At 37.2% G+C, this 21,322-nt stretch overlaps 1 protein-coding gene across 1 annotated transcript in view; it reads left to right on the forward strand.

The window, feature by feature from the left end:
• Window positions 1-15,183, forward strand: part of WDR27 (WD repeat domain 27) — an 86,201-nt gene extending 71,018 nt beyond the window's left edge. The window contains exon 25 of the mRNA XM_058167297.1: window positions 13,147-15,183. Coding sequence (XP_058023280.1) covers window positions 13,147-13,197 — 51 coding nt within the window. The 3' untranslated portion in view covers window positions 13,198-15,183. The remainder of the gene's footprint in view (window positions 1-13,146) is intronic.
• Window positions 15,184-21,322: the final 6,139 nt, after the last annotated feature.

The following is a 21,322-nucleotide window of genomic DNA, read 5'->3' on the forward strand; positions in this document are numbered from 1 at the left end:
TTGGTCTTCATCTGAACCCCCTCTCCCTTGTTCTACCTCTCCCTGCTCTGCCCAGCCTGACTTTGCTTTTCCCCAGTTTTTTCCACAGCCAATGGATCCACTCTCTCACTCTCTGTCAGCCGTTCCTCTTTCTCTTCGGATTCAGACTCCAACAGGGGCATGATAGGACCAAAATTATTAATCATGCTGTGCACAAGAGTTGCTTATATTATAGGTGCATGAGTTCGAGCCCCAATGATTAAATGTGCACTTTCAGGAGAAAGTCATCAATAGCCACTTCATCTGGGATGTTCAAACTAGCTTCAGTGACTAATCCAAAAGATGCTTTACCTGATGATTTCTCTCATACTACCATAATGGGCTAACGGCAGATACATGTGGCAGGGTGAGGGGAAGCTTAGACTAGGGAAATGGCAAAAATACAACAACCTCTAGTGTAATATCTCCAGTGGCATATATTTTAAAGTTAAACTTATGAGAAAGTTTGTTCACTGTTCTCATCTCTGATTCATTTTTTAAGGTTTAGAAATGGAACTCAATAACCTTGAATCCAATTTTAACGTGTTGGAAAATAGGTTAATATTCCACTGTGAAGAATATTTTACAAAATAACCTGAGAAGTGGTAGAAAAAAAGTATAGAATGGTTTCATTAAACACAAGTCTGAGCCTACTTGATGTGTAGGTCATCGATTTCATGGACAAGTAGCTTTCTAAATAAGAGTCAATACAAATGCTTGAGATCAAAGGTATGAACTGTATCAATAGTTATTACAGGTAGTCCTCAACTTACAATCACAATTGAGCCCAAAATTTCTGTTGCTAAGCAAGCAATAGTTATTCAGTGAGTTCTGCCCAATTTAATGATCTTTTTTTTTTTGCCATAGTTGTTAAGTGAATCACTGCAGTTGTTAAGTGATTCATGCAGTTGTTAAATGAATCTGGCTTCCTCTATTGACTTTGCTTGTCAGAAGCTGGCTAGGAAGATTACAAATCGTGATCGTGTAACTCCAGGGTAGTGCAACAGTCATAAATACAAGCCAGTTGCCAAGTGCCCAAATTCTGATCACATGACCATGGGGATGCTGCAACAGTTATAAGTGTGAAAACCAGCCATAAGTCACTTTTTTCCCAGTGCTGATGTAACTTTGAACAGTCACTAAATGAACGGTTGCAAGTCGAAGATTATCTGTGTTCAAAAGTGGTTCTATAATTAAGAAGCTCATACCAGTGCTAAACATTTCTGTATTTTTTTTTCTACCACTTCCCAGTCATTTTGATGAAAAAAGGGCTTTAGAAATTATTTCACAGAATAAATTATTTTATAAGTGGATTACAGTATTTATCCACTTAACTGCAAGCTGACCTGGGGGATTCTGGGAGTTGAAGTACATACATCTGAAAATTGCCAAGTTTGAAACAACTGGACTATAGTGACAAGTGACCAAAGTCTATACATCAATTAAATATAAAGGGGGAAATTCCTCTGAGCTTTGTGAGTAATGGTGGTGCTTTCATTAGTAAGACAATCCTGTACTTTTCCTTGTTAGAGATAAATGTGGATAAATCATTCACTCAGTTTCTCTGCTCATTTAATCAAGACTTCCAAAGTTGCCATGTCAAAACTAAACAGCTCTTGATATCACAGCATTTCAACATCTTCACATGTGATCTGAAATTTCAGCTGTCTCTATGCAATTCTACGCAACATTTCAACAAATCTAATTTTGTGGAGCTGGGTAAGGCATTCTTTGGTTACGCACATATACTTTTTATTTTGATAAAATGAATAAAGAGGCTTGCTGCTATGTGTAGTAATGTAACCTTGGAAAACTATTAAAGGATTTTGATAGATTGATTGCCTTTCTGATATTATTCATCAAAATATGTTTGAAAACTATTCAAATTGCAATGCAATCACAATTTTTCGCACTGAAAACAGATTTCACCTTTGCTATTTAACAAGCAAAATCCATCAATATATTACAAGGGAGAAAATCATTCCTAATACCAGTATTTTTTTAAAAAAATAATTCTTTTGTACCATTTCCAAAATTTTGAAGTTACTTCCTTCTTAGAGAAACTATTTGATTTAATCTTCCATATGCAAGAAGTTGCCCAAAATAGATCCTTATCAAAACAAACTTTCAAAGTCAGCATTCCAGATATTTTGTTCTTTTGTTTCATTCTTCTGCTTAACAGAGTTATTTTCCTAATATTAAGCAAGCCTTGGCTAAATCAAGAAATCTCTTTTGCATATTAATGCAGTTCAGTGTAGGACTTTCTGCATTAATCCAAAAGTCTCTCTATATTTTTCAATATGTCCGTTCACCAACCTGCCATTTCAAAATCCACAAGTCTGTCATCATAGACTAAGGAAAGTTTCAGTTTTCATACATGTTAAAAAAAGGCAGCTGCTGAATATCAAGAGTACTTCCAAAAGCATCCAGGGTAGTGGTATAATGTCTGACAAAGAAACCATTTCCATTCAGCGAGAATATTTTTTTTTTCCCCGGATGGCAGTGTCCCAAATTTATCAAAGATGAAGGATCACGGGGATTCTGTCAAAAATTTGGAGGGATGAAAAAAAAAACACTTGAAAATCCAGTCAGTCACAATATGAATAGCGGCATGGCAATTTTCCAACTGTGGTTTGGAAAAATAGTGAAAGATTCAATTCCATCTTAGTTTCCCATTAAGTGAAAGATGCTGGATGGTAAAATCATTTGACTAGCAGTAGCTTTCTCTTTGGAAAATGCATGGTATGTGCCAGGAATGGGGAATCTATTTTAGCCCAGGGCTGAATTAGCTCCAGGCAAATTCATTGGGGCTACAGGCAAGAGGCCTGAATGTGCATTTCCAGAGCTATCTACAAATTCTCAGCCACTCTTTTCTTTCCCTCCATTGATACTCATTTTTATTTTATATATATTTTTATTTTATTTTAGCCTCAAACAGAGAATATTCATCCTTACCTGTTAACAGGCTAATTGGTGCTATACCATCTTAGGTTCTGAAAAGCGAGCCAGGGATTGAACAAACAACTTGCAAGCCTGAGAATATTCTGCTCATTATCTACCACTTCACTATAGTGACCAGACGTCCCGCTTTTGGCAGGACAGTCCCGCTTTTTAATAATTTGTCCCGCGTCCTGCGGCAATTCCAAAAAGTCCCGATTTTTTTTTGTTTCACTCCCATTCTGAAAATGGGAGGCGGCAACGCAAGAGGAGGAGGAGGAGAAGGGGGCGCGAGAGGGAGGAGAGATGCAGTTTGACTTCACCCGAGAGGAAGAGAAGAGCGGAGAGGAGAGCCGAGGAGAGCAGAGCCTGCCTGGAAGAGCGGAGAAGCAGCAGCCGCTCCTCCTCCTTCAGGCAGGTGGCAAGACTCAGCGCGCATGCCCACCCCCCCCCCCCCCCCCGGTCAATGGTGTCCCGCTTTGCCATCGCTGAAATCTGGTCACTTTACACTTCACTGGTATAAAAACTTCTCTTATCTCTGTTCCCATCATACAACATTGATGTTTCCTAGAATTTGCACTTAGTTACAGCTTTTGAAATTGAAGTAATAGCACCACCTTGTCATTCTTTCTCACAACTATATTTAAGTCTGTCATATAGGACTTCAGCCTAAAGATTTAGCTTTTGATAGTTAAGAATTAGGCTTTTAAAATGTGTGTCTTAAAAAGCTGCCCTTTTCAAGCATGAAGTAAAGCTATTTAAAAGCTTGCCATTGAAGAAATTGTCTCTTATTAACGATTAGAACAAAGGGACATCTTTAAATTTGTCATTCAATTTTTCAGGCTAGAATTTCTATATTATAATAATACAGAAGAACCAAATTAGCTTGGGGGGGAAAAATAAGCCAATATATAAACTACCACAATTGTGAAACATCTGGGTTCAGTTTGCATTTTTATTATTGTTTGGAAGCCAGAATACTTTTTCAATGAAATGTAAATTACTTGCATTTCTAAAATATAATTAATCAATTTGGTACTAGATGGTATATATGGTTGACACAAAGTTATGAATATTTTAAGAATCTGATTGCAATTTGCAATTAAAACTTTGTTTGCATGAATTCAAACTTGAAATATTAATACCATTCAACTTAAAAATAAAGCAAACTCTGGAAGATGCTATATTCAGTTATGTAAAACCACAGTATACTTGCAATCTCCTTTATCATACCATTCTCTTTTTTTCCAATGAGAAATTAAGACCTAGGAAATTGAATATGGTATGAATTGAGTTTGTAACTAAAAGGGTCTAAAGTCTAGTCACAATTAATTAGAAGGAACTAGGAATATTTATAATCTGTATGTCAGGGTTCTGACAGATACCCTAATTAATCTTGATTATTCCCCAATCCTTCTCAAATGCTGAGGAAAGAATTATCAGGATTAGATTAATGTAGGCTGGGCAATGTATCTTAGCAAAAAAGGGAACACGTACAAATCCAAAAGATACTTGGGTTACATAGGAAAATTGCTTACCTTTTTACACACAGATGTACAATCAATATAGTACTAAATTACTGCTATAAATGTATCTGTTTTTCTTCTATCATTTTGTTCACAATTTAGAAAAACAGTATCAGTTATTCTGCATAATAGTCAAAGCTGTAACACAATTGATATAATACTGAGAATAAGTCAGTAGTTCCAAAATCAAGTCGATATTGTCTGAAGGTAGAGAAAAGGAAGGGAAGTAAGATGGAAATGCTGCTCTAATTTAGGAAAATTCTAATTGAAATCACAAAAAAACTGCTAGGTCACTTTCCCCCCCACCCCATTTTTCTATAAACTGTAAAACTAGAGATGGGTTTCGTTGGAGGATCAGATTGAAAAGCGGGCGCTAAATAACTCTTGACTGATGTCTTTTCCCACTGTTGTAATAGAGACAGAGCAATCTACCTGAGGCAGGAAATTGTCTCTGGGTGGAAAAAGTTTGTAAAGAAGTAACTTGATTCCCAAGTTTAATAGTAGCAAATTGGTAGGTAGTATACTATGGTATTAAACAGGATTTGAACCCAATGTATGAAGATGAACAGGAACTGTATTCAGAGGCATTCTCAGAATCAAAGCCTTTCATCGAATTGATAAAACTATTGTTACACTGTAAGCTTCGTCCCTCTGTTATTTATCCCCCTGGGATGCAATAGAACAGGATCCCCAAATCCATGGACTGACACATGTCATGGCATGCCTGAAACCAGTCCATGCAAACAAGCGAAGCTCCATGCAGGGAGCATACAAAATCACTCCCCCTCCGGTCTGCGGAAAAACCTCTCTCCAAGAATCAGTCCCTGGTGCCCAAAAGATTAGGGACCACTGCAATAAAAGACTCGATGTGGGAAGTATTAAATGATGACCAAGATTCCTTTTGAGATTTGGCTTCTTCTCACCAGTTCTTGCTCTGAGCAGAGGCCGTTATGTTTAACTAGCTACTACTTTATAGGTAATCATGGAAAAGGAGAAAAACTTAAACTTTTTTAGGTTTTGGGGGTGAGTTTTAGGGTAGTAGGGTTGGTTGCATCTCTGCTATTCCTCCAAACTGATACTGATGTAATCATTTTTGATCAAACTACAAAGAATGTAACCCATTACAAATACATCAGAGAGGTTGGAACAACAGTGTGTGATATACTAATTAAGATATCTAAACTTTCTCCTCTGCCTTATCTTTAAACTTCAGCTATTCTGGGAAAGTGTCTTTGATATTATTTGTGTGAAGGTTTTTCCATCCTCATTGTATCTACTTTTGGTCAGCAGTGTTTTCTGTTGATGAAAAGTCTCCTAGGATTAAGCAATTTGGTTCTTAAAAAGACATTGTAAGCATATTGCCAGTTTTTTCCAGGTTTGATGCTATTATTTTGATAGGATTAGAATTGGACAAGATTCATGGTATCTTTGGTTACGTTACTATGAACTTTTCAGTTGGTGCAGTCTGAAAATTAAATTGTTCATTGTTTGTGATCCACTGTATGTTCGTTGCATTTTTCTCATGCTCTTTTGTGAAATTTTAACCAGGGTGGACTGGACTTGAAGTCTTGAGAAAAGCTGAGCTCCTTTGAAGAAATCCAGTTTAAACCAAATTATTTAATATAAAAGGACTTACCGTAATATAAAATCTGCCTTTGTGAGTCAAAAAATCTAATTCATGTTGTCACGTGCTCATGCCATTGAGCTTATTTTTGCCTTATAATAATACAAATAATTACTTATTTATTTTATAAATACTAAATTGAATCCTTGCTTGATTTTAACCATATGTAGAGACACAATACAAACTGATTCAGTTGTACAAAGGCACAACACACAAGCAGCCATTCCAAACATGAAGAAAAACCACATATTTTAAAAGCTACCCTATTCAAAGTTTGCTTTGTAAAAGTATGCCACATAGGTCATTATATTGTAAGCAAATTTGTATTATGAAAATTAGTGCCGTGCTATTTTTTGGTGACAGTACTATTAATGCATAATAAAAAGGTTACCTGATTATAACAAAAGATAGCAAAGGAAGCAAATTCTATTTAACTATCATAGCCTACAGAACCCAATTTTATAAGATTTATATATTCAGTAAATTGAGTATATTATGAAATAGGTGAAGATTTTTTTTAAAAAAAAAAGAGTGATAAAAGAACACCAAGAACAGGCTAAAAAGTGTTTACTATCCTTTTAAAAGAGAACAAGCTAGTTGGATCAATTGTGAATAAGGAGTAAAGTAAAAGAAGAATAAAGTTGCAATGTATTACATTAGGAAACTTTTATATACACAAAGGTGAGAAATTAATATCAACAAAAAGCAAAACGATAAAGTAAAATCCACAACTAAGAGCATATTAAAAGTGACTGAAATTCAAAAACTTATCATGGTAAAAATTGGAGGCCCCACAAAGAGGGTCAAATTTAGAAGAAATAAAATATAAGAGGCTGAATATGGCAAATATAAGAGGCTGAAAAGAATAGTGATAATTGTAATAATAACAATATGGCTATACATTGATAATATTGTGAAGGAAAAGCTGTCATATTTTACCTCCAGCAGAGTTTTTAAAAACCAAAGAATGAAAATGTTCAAAAATCAGTATTACATTTTCAGTACATAGAATGAATTGCAGAATTACCCCAAAATAATGAGATAATAAGGTTTAGGATCTCTTTCAGATAGATACCCTCATGCCCTCGTCACTTCCCGTCTGGATTACTGCAATGCTCTCTACATGGGGCTCCCCTTGAGGAGCACCCGGAGGCTCCAACTGGTGCAGAATGCGGCCGCGCGGGGGATTGAGTGTTCTGTTTCCCTCCCCCAATACTCCCAACAAAGAGTCAGTCAAAGGCCTCCTCTTCTACTTTATTTATATAGATAAATGTCCTGGCCACATCTACCCACGGGCCTGCCAAGTTTTTGGAGATAACAAGGAAATTATAGATAAGGCCAGAATTACTCACGAATATATTCTTCCCTCCATTGATACAGTTTGCCCGCGCAAATTCATTGCTTTGTCCAAGACAAAAAACCAGGAAGTCCTGCCTCCTATTTATAGTCTCTGCAGATGTCACTGCATGACCATCATTCCTTGGCTTTATCCCAACGCTGCTTCTGCTGTGCGCGCCGGTCACGTCTGCGCAGTCTTGCATCACTCCAAAACTGTTCTTGGGGCGTTGCCAAATCAGAAGAAGGCTCGAGAGAATCAGGCCTTGCCGGCCCCTCCTCCTCCCTTTGAGTGGGTGCCAGGGAGGGAGAGGGCCCAAGAGAAGCAGGGCTTGCCAGGTCTTCTCCCTCACTTTCTGAATCATCCGAGTCCAGGAACCTGGGTCCAGGAACCTGGGTCACAACATTGAGGGAGCTCCTCGTAGCTCCCATGTAACACCTCTCCTGCGCAGGCTGCATTGGTTGCCGGTGGTCTTCCGGGTGCACTTCAAGGTGTTGGTTATCACCTTTAAAGCGCTCCATGGCATTGGACTGGGATATTTATGGGACCGCCTGCTGCCGACAGTTACCTCCCATTGTCCGATACGTCCAGTGCGTGCCCACAGGGAGGGTCTTCTTAGGGTGCCGTCGGCTAGTCAATGTCGGCTGGCGGCCCCCAGGGGAAGGGCGTTCTCTGTGGGGGCCCCGGCTTTATGGAATGAGCTGCCGGTGGGACTCCGTCTCCTCCCTGATCTCCGGACCTTTAAGCGCGAGCTCAAGACTTTCTTTTTTCACCAAGCGGGGCTGGCCTGATTGATTTTAGTATAGGGGTTTTAGTGGGTTTTAATAGGGTTTTTACCAAGGTTTTAGTTTTGATAAATTTTAGCTAATATTTTAAGTTACAGCGATTGAATCAGTTTTTTAAATTTGATAGTGTATTTTAAACTTGTTGTGATTTTTGTCGTTTTATTGGCTGTACACCGCCCTGAGTCTTCGGAGAAGGGCGGTATAAAAATACGAATAAATAAATTAAAAAAAATATATACTTGGGAGAAGAGAGCAGCCTAATTAAAATAGACCTGAATAATGTCAGCCTAAACGTTATTCTATAGATGAAAAATGAACACAAAAACTAAAAAAAACTAAAAAAAATAGAATTGAATTATGGTAAAGAAAAGTTTCCCTATCAGGCTTCAAATACTATTCTGTTCTTCAGAAGTCAGATGTGCAAGTGGAGGGCTTGAGACAAAGAACTGAATGAAAAAGAAAGTACTTTTTCTGTTTAGCGTCCCAAAGAAACCTGACAGATTTTCTTTGGACTGCAAACTGGATTTTCAGCAGAGGGCACTCTGCTGTAAAGAAAGTTATTCAGCGTCCTAACAGCAGCTTAGTGATTAATCAAACACCCTCTTATCCGGGAGTCTCAAAGATTTGAAATTTCCTGAAATTTCCTTATTTTAGTAATGGTGATAGACTAAGAGAAGTATAAAAAGGTAATCTTGGCTTTAAATCAAGATTGATCGATGACTGCATCCGTGTAAGTTTTTATGGTTTACCTTTTATGGCAACAATAGTATGTTGTAGCAAGGTTGGTATCTGAAAGCGGCAGAGAGGTGTAAATTGCCCTGGGAAGTGCTTTATAATTAACAAGATCATCCTTATTCCCTAGGTGTAAATGCAGGTAAAGAATGAGGCCAGACTGGGGGCTCAGAAGTCCCAAGTTGTTTTTAATGGCCTCTGGAGGTATTAGCTTTATCCCCATAGTCTTCCCTGTTCTTAGTTGAGCAACAGAGTTCTTGATTTCTACCACTGTCAGTGATGCCCACATTGTCAGATTTTCAATAGTTTAGCCTGGATTCCCATGTTCAACAGAGATGTCCGTGAAGAGATCCTGAAAGTATATTTCCCATATCCTGGGGACTGGAAGTGGGGAATGTGACAGTCAAACCTGGATGGAACATTGCTTTGAGAGCTTGATGTGATATGACAGAATGAGGCTGAGTCATTGGGATTTGACTTCCTGAATAAGTTGTGCTCCGTTGCTTTTCATGGCTTCCTTTTCCTCGCACGCCAGAAACTGTTTGTAGTATCTTTTCTGCTGGAGATGGTCCATCAGCTATCGTTGTGGTATCAGATACATAAGCCTGTTAGTAGTATGAAGTGCTTTTTTTTGGCAACAACACAGTTGTTTTCAAACTATGGCTTGGAGTAGTGCTGTTGTTGTCTCAAAGGTACACTGTTAAGATGAATTAGAACCTGGTGAAGTTCTCTGGTAAGGGTGCTACCATTCTTCAAGAATACATTAGGAAACTCAGCTGAAGTCAGAAAAGACTGAAGACATTGTAGGGAATCTGAGGTCAATAGCTCATTTATCTTTTTATTTTGATGGGGGATCCACTTGACTTGGCAGTAGATTCTTCCTGTTGGCATCAGAAAGTGGTTGTTGGCAGTCTTCAGTATGCGTTTCTTGAGTGAAGACATTTAACTGGAGCTGGATGGGGAAATGATTGCTGGCAGACATACCTTCTAGGGCCTTAGCAAAAGGGAAAAGGTCCCTAGAGGGACAATTATATAGTCAACAGCAGTCATTCTAGAGCCAAATAGATAAGTGAATTTAGCTGGATAGTCACTTTCAAAGGTATCATTAAAAATGTGGAGATTTAGCCCAAAGGCTGTTTGACCCAATCAGAGACCTGCAAAGTTTGATTTCTGATCTTTTGAACAACGGATAAGGAGGAATCCATCAGATTCAGGGTTGGGAAGGGGACATTTGTACTATGCATAGTGAGTATGGTCATTGGGCCAAATCTAGCATTGGGGCCCCTCCCATGACTATAGTATAAGGTCAGCAGCAGCACCATAATGCTCTGATGTGGGATATCTGCTTTATTGAGGACATATAAGCATTTATTATCAACAGACATGGTAGTTTAATTAACATTGGTATGTATATGGTTTGAATGGGGAGAAAGGCCTTGATGCACCAAACGCAAATCAGATCTTCAGTGCTTTCCATTTTTTGAGTGATTTAGAGATGTTCAAATCTGTAGTCATTCCCCACTCCTCTTCCTTCTTCAAAATGGACTCAGAAAACAGACTGAAAATATCTTGAGCCATTCATCAGCAAAAAAATGTGTATTGAATGAAATAGCCATGAAATTAGTCATAAACTTTTAGTTGATCTTTATTTTTACAGACTATCATCAAATTTGGAAGTTTGAGTTTCTAGTATTTGTTGTATTGAGAGTTGCATCATTGTAATTGCATTGTTCATCCACCCTCTAGATAAATTAATAATTAATAAACAAGTATGTACACTGACCACAAGATAACATTTAGAACCTTCTGTGATGCTTTGGAAAACAGATATCTAGATTTGACTCACTTGAGAATTATTTGTTTAACTTGAATTTGACCCATAACTTTACTTCAGAAACATTCAGGTTAGCTTTCAGCTTAACCATTAATTGCGGGGAGGAAAATGAAACTACCCCATTTCCCTGAAAATAAGACATCCCCTGATAATAAGCCCAATCAGGCTTTTCAATGCATGCACTAAAAATAAGCCTCCCCCTGAAAATAAGTCCTCCCCAAAAATATTTAAATGCAGAGCTGGAAATCAGGTAAGAGAACCCTATCTTGTTCCATGCAACCCAAAATAATAAGATCTCCCCAAAAATAAGTCCAAGTGCTTATTTCGGGGTTCAAAAAATATAAGAGAAGGTCTTATTTTCGGGGAAACACGGTAGTTTTGTGCTTAGGTTTGAGACATAGACATAGATGTACCTTGATGAACGTATCTTTTCTTTTATGCACACTGAGAGCATATGCACCAAGACAAATTCCTTGTGTATCCAATCACACTTGGCCAATAAAAATTCTATTCTATTCTATTCTATTCTATTCTATTCTATTCTATTCTATTCTATTCTATTCTATTCTATTCTATTCTAGAATGTATAGGCATAATTCATCTCATTTCTGGAGGGACTGAACATTTCCAACTGAAGATAAAAATGTACGAAGAAGGTTCTGTATCTTTCTTATTTTTGGTACAGGCTGCTTTTAAATTGTGATTTGTAGACTAATTTTTCCGAGTGCTGAAGTGTGTCACAATATCAGCAGATAATGCACAGAGATTTTTACAAGAGCAACACCTAAAATTTGTTGGGGTCAATTTTAACAATTTGTCTTGGGAAATACAGAAAAAATAAAATAAAACAAAAATCTTGTAAATACTTTAATTAATTAATTAATAAAAATTAACACTTTAATGAGCCTGGTTAGAAGAGGGACTTGTAGAGAACACAGAAGTATAAATATCATGTCAGTGAAGTTCACCCTGCACTATGGTTATATGTTATATGTATAGGTATAGGTTATAGATATATGGTTACCTAGAGTACAAGGATCCTCTGTGACTAACTACGTAATATTTGAATAACAGACTGGTTAGTCAGTCACAAAAGTACATCTCCAATTTTTTCTTCTTCATTTCTTCTCATTGATGTTTCCTTGATATTAAAAGGAATATTATATATTGTATTATATCTGAGAAAATAGTACTGGAAGTTATGGAGACATAACTTCTGCTTGCCTTTGATTTTCCAAATTCTTCACAAAATATCAGAATGATGCAGATTCACAGTAAGACAATGTAGACTTTTTTTTGCTTCACTTTGGCAGAATCCTGGTCTGTCCAAAGCCTAATGAAGGACTAGCCTAATTCCAGTGTATTTCCATACACCATTAAGAGTCAGATATATTACCTGAATTAGATCAAAGTATAAAGCAAGATCAAGTTTTGTTCTAATCAAATTTGACCCCTGATGATTAAATAAATGATTTGCCCTTATATTCTTCTGAAATGTGTTTTCAACTAGCTTACAGCTCTGACTATTTCTAATTTCTGGGTGGTCTGTTATTCAAATATTACCTAGTTCTGATCCTGGATTCAAATCCCAGATGAATACCAATATACATTGGGTGACCTTGGGAAAAATAGGATATTCTAATAAAACCTGCTCAGTAAGGCTACTATGAACCGAGAAGTAAATAATGAGACATATACAGGGGTGAAATCCAGCAGGTTCTGACAAGTTCTGGAGAACCGGTAGCAGAAATTTTGTGTAGTTCGGAGAACCGGAAAATACCACCTCTGGCTGGCCCCATAGTGGGATGGAAATGGAGATTTTGCAATATTTTTCCCCTGCCACACCCAAGCCACGCCCACAGAACCAGTAATAAAAAAAATGAATTTCACCACTGGACATATATGCTACTCGGCAGAGAAAAGGCATGAGATATACAGTATATTTATTCAACGAGAATACTTAATATGCCCCTATACAGTATAAATATACAAGGCTATAAAGAGGCTTACAAAAAATTGCTATCCATATGGCACCATATGGCAATGTAATTAATTTACAGCAGTGTAATGAGTTCCAATCCACTCTAATCTCAACTGTGAAAGGAGATCCCTACTGCCTTGTGAGAGCTTTTCAATTCTGCAGCTGTGAGAAGAAAAAATGTTTCAGTAAACTGTAATCTGTGTTTCATAGGAGCAGGCTACTTTTGCAGAGAATCTTTGTTGCTGTTGAACATTTGTTGAAATGGATATAAAGCGTTTCATTTTCATGTGGATATTCCATAATGCAGCTTTTCCAGGGTGTTTTGGCCCATTGATATATAAGCTAATTGTGGCTCTTTTCTTTTAAATTACAGCTCGTTTCAGCTACCTTGGATGGCAAATTGCAATTGTTTCTACCCCAATAACGATCAGCCCTGACATCTTTGGTGTTTCTACATTGAGAATTAAATTTCTTGAAAGAAAAAAAAAAAGATTGGTAGCTGAGCATGGTAACTGGGCAAACTGTAGCAAATTTTAGTTAAATAGAGTCTTTCAGATTTGTTCTACTATTTGTCAACCAACTGGGATTTGCTTAAAAAAAAATCTTACTGCTGGAAAAGCAGCTTCACAGGTGATACCAAATGGTAGATTTTTAATATTTTGTGGGGTTAGGTTATTTTTAGCTCAAAAGTTAAGTTTCTGTAGTGTATAAATTTCTAATGCATTTTACTGATATTTTGGATGGTTGTTTTATAACTACCCAATTTTTTATTATTACACAAATTACATAAAACTTTTGTTATTCGGTTGCTTGCTAATACCTAATCCTCAGTAATAAAGGAACAGTCTACTCATTCCTGTTGCATCTTGATTTAATTACAGAGACTGTCTGAGATGCTAAGTATTTCCTCTGCATTTGGATATGCTAGCAATATTTTAATATATTTCATGTAGCTTTGATGTTATGTGGTCAATAGACACTATTATGCAATGCATTTCTCCTTTTTCTCTAAAAATTCTTTAGTTGACTAATGGAAGTAGCTGTAATATATGGTTCTTTTTTTAAAAAAAGAATCATAGAAAATGCAACTTTCTCAACAGACTGATAAAATATCAGTAAAGACAGGTATTTTTTGCAGGATTTTAAAAAGTTAATTTTTAACTATGCTTAATGTTCTTTCACACAACTGTAAATCTGGAAGAAAGTAAAATAAGTTTATAAGGTAAACTAAGTAAAAATAATAGTTTCACCATTCTCGGATCCTTAACAATGGAAGCTCAATCAAAATAAAGGTCACTACCATTGAAGACCCATTTATTTAACTAGTTGTGCTTTCCATAATATGGAAACAAGCGATCATCTGAATACAAATTCTTCAGTAAACTAGTCAGAAGATTTTTAAACAATAGGGTGTGGGTGCTTAAAATGTGTTTAATTAATTGTGGGTAGTTCAGGAGTGACATTTACTTCCCTACCAGTTCGCCAATGTGCATGGGCCATCATCTGTGCATGCGCATGCGCAGAGGCTTAAAATGTCGCAAAAAAGCGATATCATGACATCTGCACGGATGGGCTGAGCCTCCCGCAGCTGCTGCTACAGGTTCACCTGAGCCGGATAGAACCGGCTAGATTTCACCCCTGGGATAGTTGTAATACTTACAGAATATTTAATTAGATGTAAATGTATATTAAAATAAATCCTGCTGATAATGAAAAAAGCTCAATATAGCCAATATATTATTTTCAAAATGGCAAGCACCGATTTGTTATGCTTATACTAATAATGCCATAATCCTTGTAGGTTATGGGTTTAAAAGAAATATTTTGCCGTAAAAGAAGGAATATAATCTAATGTTTGACATGTAGTAACAAAATATGTCTGTTGGTTCAATCTTCAAAGGTATCTATACTTTTAGCAGTAAGATTGCTGAAAACACAGGTGCCTCTGAAAGACTAGATCACCAGTAGAGTATGTTTGATAGGAATTCTCCTTCTGTTTACAGTGAATTCAAACCCTTTATACAATATTTGAATTGCTCCCCCCCCATTTCTACAGAATAAGCAATGACATAGGAGAAGGGGTGAAGCTACTGTAATAATTTTCACTTCTTCAGCTATGGCCACACTCCCATTTTTCTAGAACTCTTGTTTCTCCTTTTCAATATTATCTGCCTCTTTGTCTCTATTCTATCTCTCTCATTGTGTCTATAGGACAACTGTCTATCTGAAAAGTAACATAAAATACATGTTTGTATTCCATAAATACAGTACCAGTGTGTTGTGTCTTGCCCGCCCTCAGAGCAGCCGGGGCCTTCTTACCTGCTCCCGCACACTGAGGAATGTATGCCTCCCGGTCCCAGTCCTGGCTCCATGCCCACACAAACTGCAGAAGGAGAATCTCCCTGCCCCAGCCCTGACTCCATGCCCAGGCAAACGGAGCAGCTAGACCCCTCCCCCTCCTCCCCAGCAGGTGAGCCTGAGGAGGGTTTACTCCCAAGAACAGCTGATTGGTGTGACCCTCGCATCAGAAGATTGGAGAGGCGGAGGCTACAGAGGGAAGGGAGGGGCAGGCCTTAATGAGTGCTGAGTCATGGTGCCACACCCCATGGCCTATATAAAGGAGCTACTTTCTGGCAGTCTCTGAGTCAGGCAAAAAGTCAAACTTATCTTGCTGAAGTCACTTACTGGTCTCCTGCCTGCTCTGAGGACTTTGCTAGGACTTTGGACAGAGCTGCAGAGGCACGCCTGATTCGGATTTCCCGGACCCAGCCGTCAGCGGAGGAGTGGGACACGACACAGTGGAAATGTAAAAGAAGCAGATGAATTTGCAGGTTGCAAAAAGTCATTAAGTTTGTTGTAATAAATCTATGTATCAAAGACAAATATCTGTTTTGTTTTGTTTTTTGCTCCAAACAATGAGTGTATAAATTGCTACATCTGATAGGCTACTCAAGTTAAACTATCTTATCATTGAGCTAAAAAACGGTTCCTGCAGTTTTGTATTCAAATTCTTTATGTCATGTTTATACATTACTGAGAAGGGAGAATTTGATTCCCTTAAAGCTGTGAGTGATTGATCTTCTTCAGCGGATAGACTATTATATACCATCTTTTGTGTGTGCTTAATTTTTCTTTGCTGACTGATCAATATGACAAAGATTCAATGCAAATTAGCACTTCACAAAATCCTGTATTGAGGAAATAGCTAGTGTATGTAGTAATTAAAAGACTAGATGATTTTCATAGAGATTCTCTAGGCAGTCCAACAATCAAACCATCCAATGCTGACACAACAGAAAACCATTTCAAAACAAAAATGATAAACAGATGAGTATCTCTTAGTTGAAAACAAGGCAATCAGATCACAGCCATGTACAATCTAGACATTTCTCATGGCTCATGTATATTTTTGGCTGTGTTTGGACAATTTTACAAGGCTTATTACAAGACTAATTACTGCCCCCTCTGTTGATCATTTTTGTTTTGAAATGGTTTTCCTGTTGTGTCAGTGTTGGATGTTTCAATTGTTGGATAGTTCTGAAATATCTTATTAAATATACACTGCAAAAAACACAAAGATACAGATGCAGGCAAATTGATCAGATCAATAGTTTATTTCTGCAGTTGTTTAGACCCCAGATGTTTTGGTAATTTGTAACAAATTCTCAATTGTAGCTTTGAAGAAAATCAATTAAAAAAACACCCTGTACCAAACTGCTAGATTTCTTTGCCAATGGTCCCTCCACCCAATAAATTGCTGTTTCTGATTATTCTGCTTTGTGGCTCTTGTGTCATCATTGCTAATTTTCCACTTCCAAGTTTTTCATTCCATACCTAGAAATGTCAACTTGCGCTGCTGCACATGTAATGCAAAATCACTTGTATGTATAATGTGTACTATGAAGCAAAACTAAAAACTACAGCTATGTCCAATCTTAAGTCAAGACAAACTTTATTACAAGTCACTGACCCAGATTTCATTTAGAAAAAACACAATGCCTTTATGTAATACCAGGTGCAATAGGACATGATAACAAATAATGATAGAAAGACCTTTAGTCATCCATAGCCTACTTTACTGTCAACAAATTCTAGGCCACAAATGTAAAATCTGCAACAGCAGGGTTTATCTCAGAATCTTTATCTGCCTAGAGAAGCAGCATTTCTGTCTGAGATGCACAAGGTAGACAAAGCTACTTAGCAACAATAGAAAAGCACTATGCATTATTGAACCTTGTATATCCAATGGCAAATTCAAGGGAAAGTATTTGGTCATCACAAGTCAACTAAATATGTTGCATAACTTATAATTAACTGATAGCAGTATATTTTTCGGAGTCCTGGAATGCTTATTTCTAGCAATGGGTGGCTTGCAGTAAGCAATGTGGTTCTGTAATGAAAGGGATTGCAAGGAACGATTTGAGATAATTTGCATGCTCCTCTAATAAATTATTTGTTTTGTGTTTTGTTCCTTTCCCAGAATTTATTCAGCGCCACCACTGGTATGCTCTTGACTGTTGTTGTTTTTTAAGCATTTAAACAGAAGGTTTCCACCGCTGGAATTTTGTTTATTCCTAAAGTCCTCTTTCTTGATCCCATCTTTACTGAAAGCCATTGTATGGTTTGAAGACCGACCAAGCTAGATGTGAGAGTAGCAGAACGTAGATGTGAGCTACCCAGATATAAAATTGGGAGCAAGGTGCAATTGTAATTAACTATGCCACCCCTTCTTTTTAGCCCAGATAAGATAGGGTTATTTTATCACAAAGGTTGATGCATAAGTGCCAATACATTTTTCAAGAATCAACAAAATTCTTATGGTCTTACCTCTAAGCATTCTTCTTCTGTCTTTGATTAATGGAGTGATAATGGAGAAGAACCAGAAGCCCCTATTGTTGGAGAGAAAATGCGTCTGCCTATATAGCACTTTTGTTCTTAAACCAAATCCTTGTCCCATACACCTGAACAGTTTACATATGATTGGGACAGTCAGACTTATACCAAAAGAGAGGGGAATGTTGTTTTCATTATGAAAAGTTCATTGAAACTTTTCATTTCAGTTCATTCACTGAAAAGTTCTGTTCCAGTCCTAAATTTAGAAATGGCTGTTATGACTCCTTACATCTAGAACTATTATGGAGAAAGATGGCTGGTTCCGTTTCTTCCTGAAACCTATTTTCACTATGTCTGTTTCCTGTTTTGTATTGCTCCAGCCTATATTTAGACTGATAAGCAAAGGTCTATAGTTCCCATCTTCTAGCATCATTATACATACTTTAGCTTGTTAGGCAAGTGAGTGTGAACATGATAATTCCATCTGAAAGCATGAAGGTTTTTATGGATTGTAGTTATCTGTGGGCAGCTTAACTTTTGAAAGCAGCTTGTCCACAGGGGGAAAAAATCAGTTAAATTTCTGCCAGAATGAAACATGTTTCCATTGCAACACTTGTATCTTCACCTTTGATCAAAACCATGGTAAATAGTTCAGCGTAGGAATGTTGTGACCTAGCTCTCTCAAAGGACAGCAGTTTGGAAGTATTTTCTCCATTTGATATTGGTGACAACATCAACAATAATAAAAGCAGCAATCGGTACCTAGCAAGATGCTTTATGGCCAAACTTGGAATTGTGGGACTGAGTTTCCCCAGTTCAGAAATTGTACTCTCCCAATATAAATGTAGCTCACTCTCTTCTAAATTAATGCCACAACACACCCCTCCAAGAAATTCTTCTATATACCTGTAGTAACTTGGAGAAAAATGGCTAAAGACAGGAGGATCTTTGATGGTGCCATTTTTATCAGTCTTCCACTTCCTGGAAACAGGAAGTGTAATAATCTGTAAAATCCATGCATCTGCTGTGATCCTAAATAAGTTATCCTTTAGAATGGCCTTGAACCCTCCATAAGTTCTTTTTGTCCTCCCTTCTACATTACTGGCAGGATGAGGAAAGATCGACAGGGAAAGCTGAGAGAAACACCCTAAGGCTTGGTTTTATTAGCCTTTCTCACAACCAGCTGGAAAGTCTTGGCTTTTCTTTTTTTCTTTTTTCTTGAGGGATTTCTGGTAAATGCGAGGAAAAAACTCACATTAATTATGAAACGTCTTACACAATGCTTTTCAGAACAATTGGATTGAGGGCGTAAAGTGCAGACTTTTAAGAGAATGGAATGCTTAATTCCTATGTATGGCAATTTATAAAGACCAAATGGTTTCAAGTTGTTTCAAAGACACCTAATAATACTAACACAGAAGTGTGAAAGAATCAGCCTTGTTTTAATTTTGAAATGGCACTGAACTATCATGTTCCGAACATAATTTGGATTCCAATCCAAATTAAGTTTTCTTCTTTGCCAGTCTGCCTTTTTTTGAATAAAATAAAAAATAATGGTGAACACTAGTAGTCTGGTCTCATAAGTGTATGGTGGGAAAGAACTTTTAGAGAGTTTTATTTTTATTTGGCAAGATCATAACATCCCCACAGTTAATCTTGAAAGTTTGTATAAGGTCAAGAATAATGCTATAGCCAAATACATTTGGGATGCTTTGGGAACTTACTTAAAGTGTCCATGGGAGAATTTCAAAAATTTGACAGAAGAGCAGCACTTAAGTGATAAGCTTGAACCCCACAATATTTTAATTAGTCTTGATTTAGACAAAACACAAACACTGAAATATTACCGGTTTTAAAACATGCTTCTCAGAAGGCTTATCTAGAATAGCAAAGGGCTATTATCTTCTTAACATTTGTCATGCAAATTGGATAACTATTTATTTTGAAGAGGAAAGGCTGCTGACAAGATTTTGTCTTATAAATGGTAGGACTTGCCTCCCTGCAAGAAAAGTCACACTCAGACTGGGTTAAAGTCTGTAAATTCCCCTTCTTCAGAAATTCTTTCTTCTTATACAGACTCCTCTGCTTTAGCTCCCCAGTTCTCATTATTCATTTCTTATCAAGCCCCCTTAATGGTTGATGGATATGTTGACATTACACATTTCAAGGTTTCAGTGGACTCTGATGCACATTTTGTTGGGTTCTCAAATGAGAGTTAAGTTCCCATGGAATTCCACCCCTTTGTAATCTCCACAGCAGTTTGTAATGCTGACATTTGAAGGCCAAACTGTGGAATTTAGCAAAGTATGCTATTTTTTAGTTTCCAAAAAAGCAAGGCACAAAAAGATTGCCCCGGGGTTATAACACTACAAAAGTCAACCAAATTGCTATTATTAATTGGTAGTCAACTTGAAATGAACCGTATGAATTTCCAATCATATTCTATGCGATCTCTCTGCCACTGTCAATACTGACTTGATGGCTAATCAGTGGAATTATGTAACATATAGAGCGATAAAGATCTTGCAGAAATATTATCCTAAAAATGCTGCCACATCTGATGGTAACAGATTTCACAGTTTGTGTGAAGTATCAAATAGCAAGGAGAGGAAGTGGTGAACTGTTTCAATGCAATGTTAATATGCTGGTGGAGATTTCCCTTTTTCACTTTGCAGTTTCAGTATTGTTCATTGTTTGCTAACAGCCCTAACCACAAAAAGAAATTGACATTTTCATTCAAACGAAGTCTTAACCCCCATTACAACACAAAAGTTGTGACAAATTAAGTATTTTCCCAGCGCAATCCATGCTTTAATTTTTGCTCAATCTTTAAATAGTATGCATTTTCTCTTCCAGTGGCTGGGGTGGAATTATTTCTTCCTTTCATATTTCCTTTGCTGTAATTAGATAGATAGATAGATAGATAGATAGATAGATAGATAGATAGATAGATAGATAGATAGATAGATAGATAGATGATGGATGGATGGATAGCCCAATGTCAAGCACATGACGTTATCAAGGGTTTAAGTATTCTATATCCTAAAGAATAAATGAGAAAGGTAATGTTTCTTTTAGAAGATGTAAAAGAATGAAAAAGACAATATTTCTTTTAGAAGATAAATAGGTTATGAGAAAAAAAAAGCTACCTAGTAACGAAAGGTGAGTCAAATTCTCACAGCAGTGTCCATCACCACTAGGGCTGGAGGAGAGGGAAGAGGCATGTCTAGTCTGTAGGAACTCTTAACTCACTGACAAGATGCTTCATCTGGATCAAAAAAGGCAGAGTGGGGTTCCCTTTCTGGCACATTTGAGTTCCTCCTTGGTGGCAGGGGATGCATTGAAGAAGGCTTCACTGCTCTACTGCCTCTGCACAAAGCAGGTCAATGATACACTTCTGTTCTGTGCAGCATCCCCATTAAGAGGTGGGGAGGGATGCTCAAATAGGCAGAAGCTCACTATGAGCAATGTTCAAACAATTGTTTACCAGCAATGTTGTTTCACAATGATTCACATCATAGGCAAATAAACTAGCCAACTGCTTGTTCCTGTAGATTCTTTTCAGCTGATATTGAGTGCATAAGCATATTAGGGTAGCTAGTTTTTTTTTTTAAATGACCCTTTGCTCTGCTACTGATTTAATCAACCAGGTAATTGCTGGCTTGTAATTAAGGAAGATAATTGAATGTGGGATGTGCCACTGCATGCTTACTGGA

This window comes from Ahaetulla prasina, chromosome 1 (genome assembly GCF_028640845.1).
Source record: "Ahaetulla prasina isolate Xishuangbanna chromosome 1, ASM2864084v1, whole genome shotgun sequence".
Classification (NCBI taxonomy): Eukaryota; Metazoa; Chordata; class Lepidosauria; order Squamata; family Colubridae; genus Ahaetulla; species Ahaetulla prasina.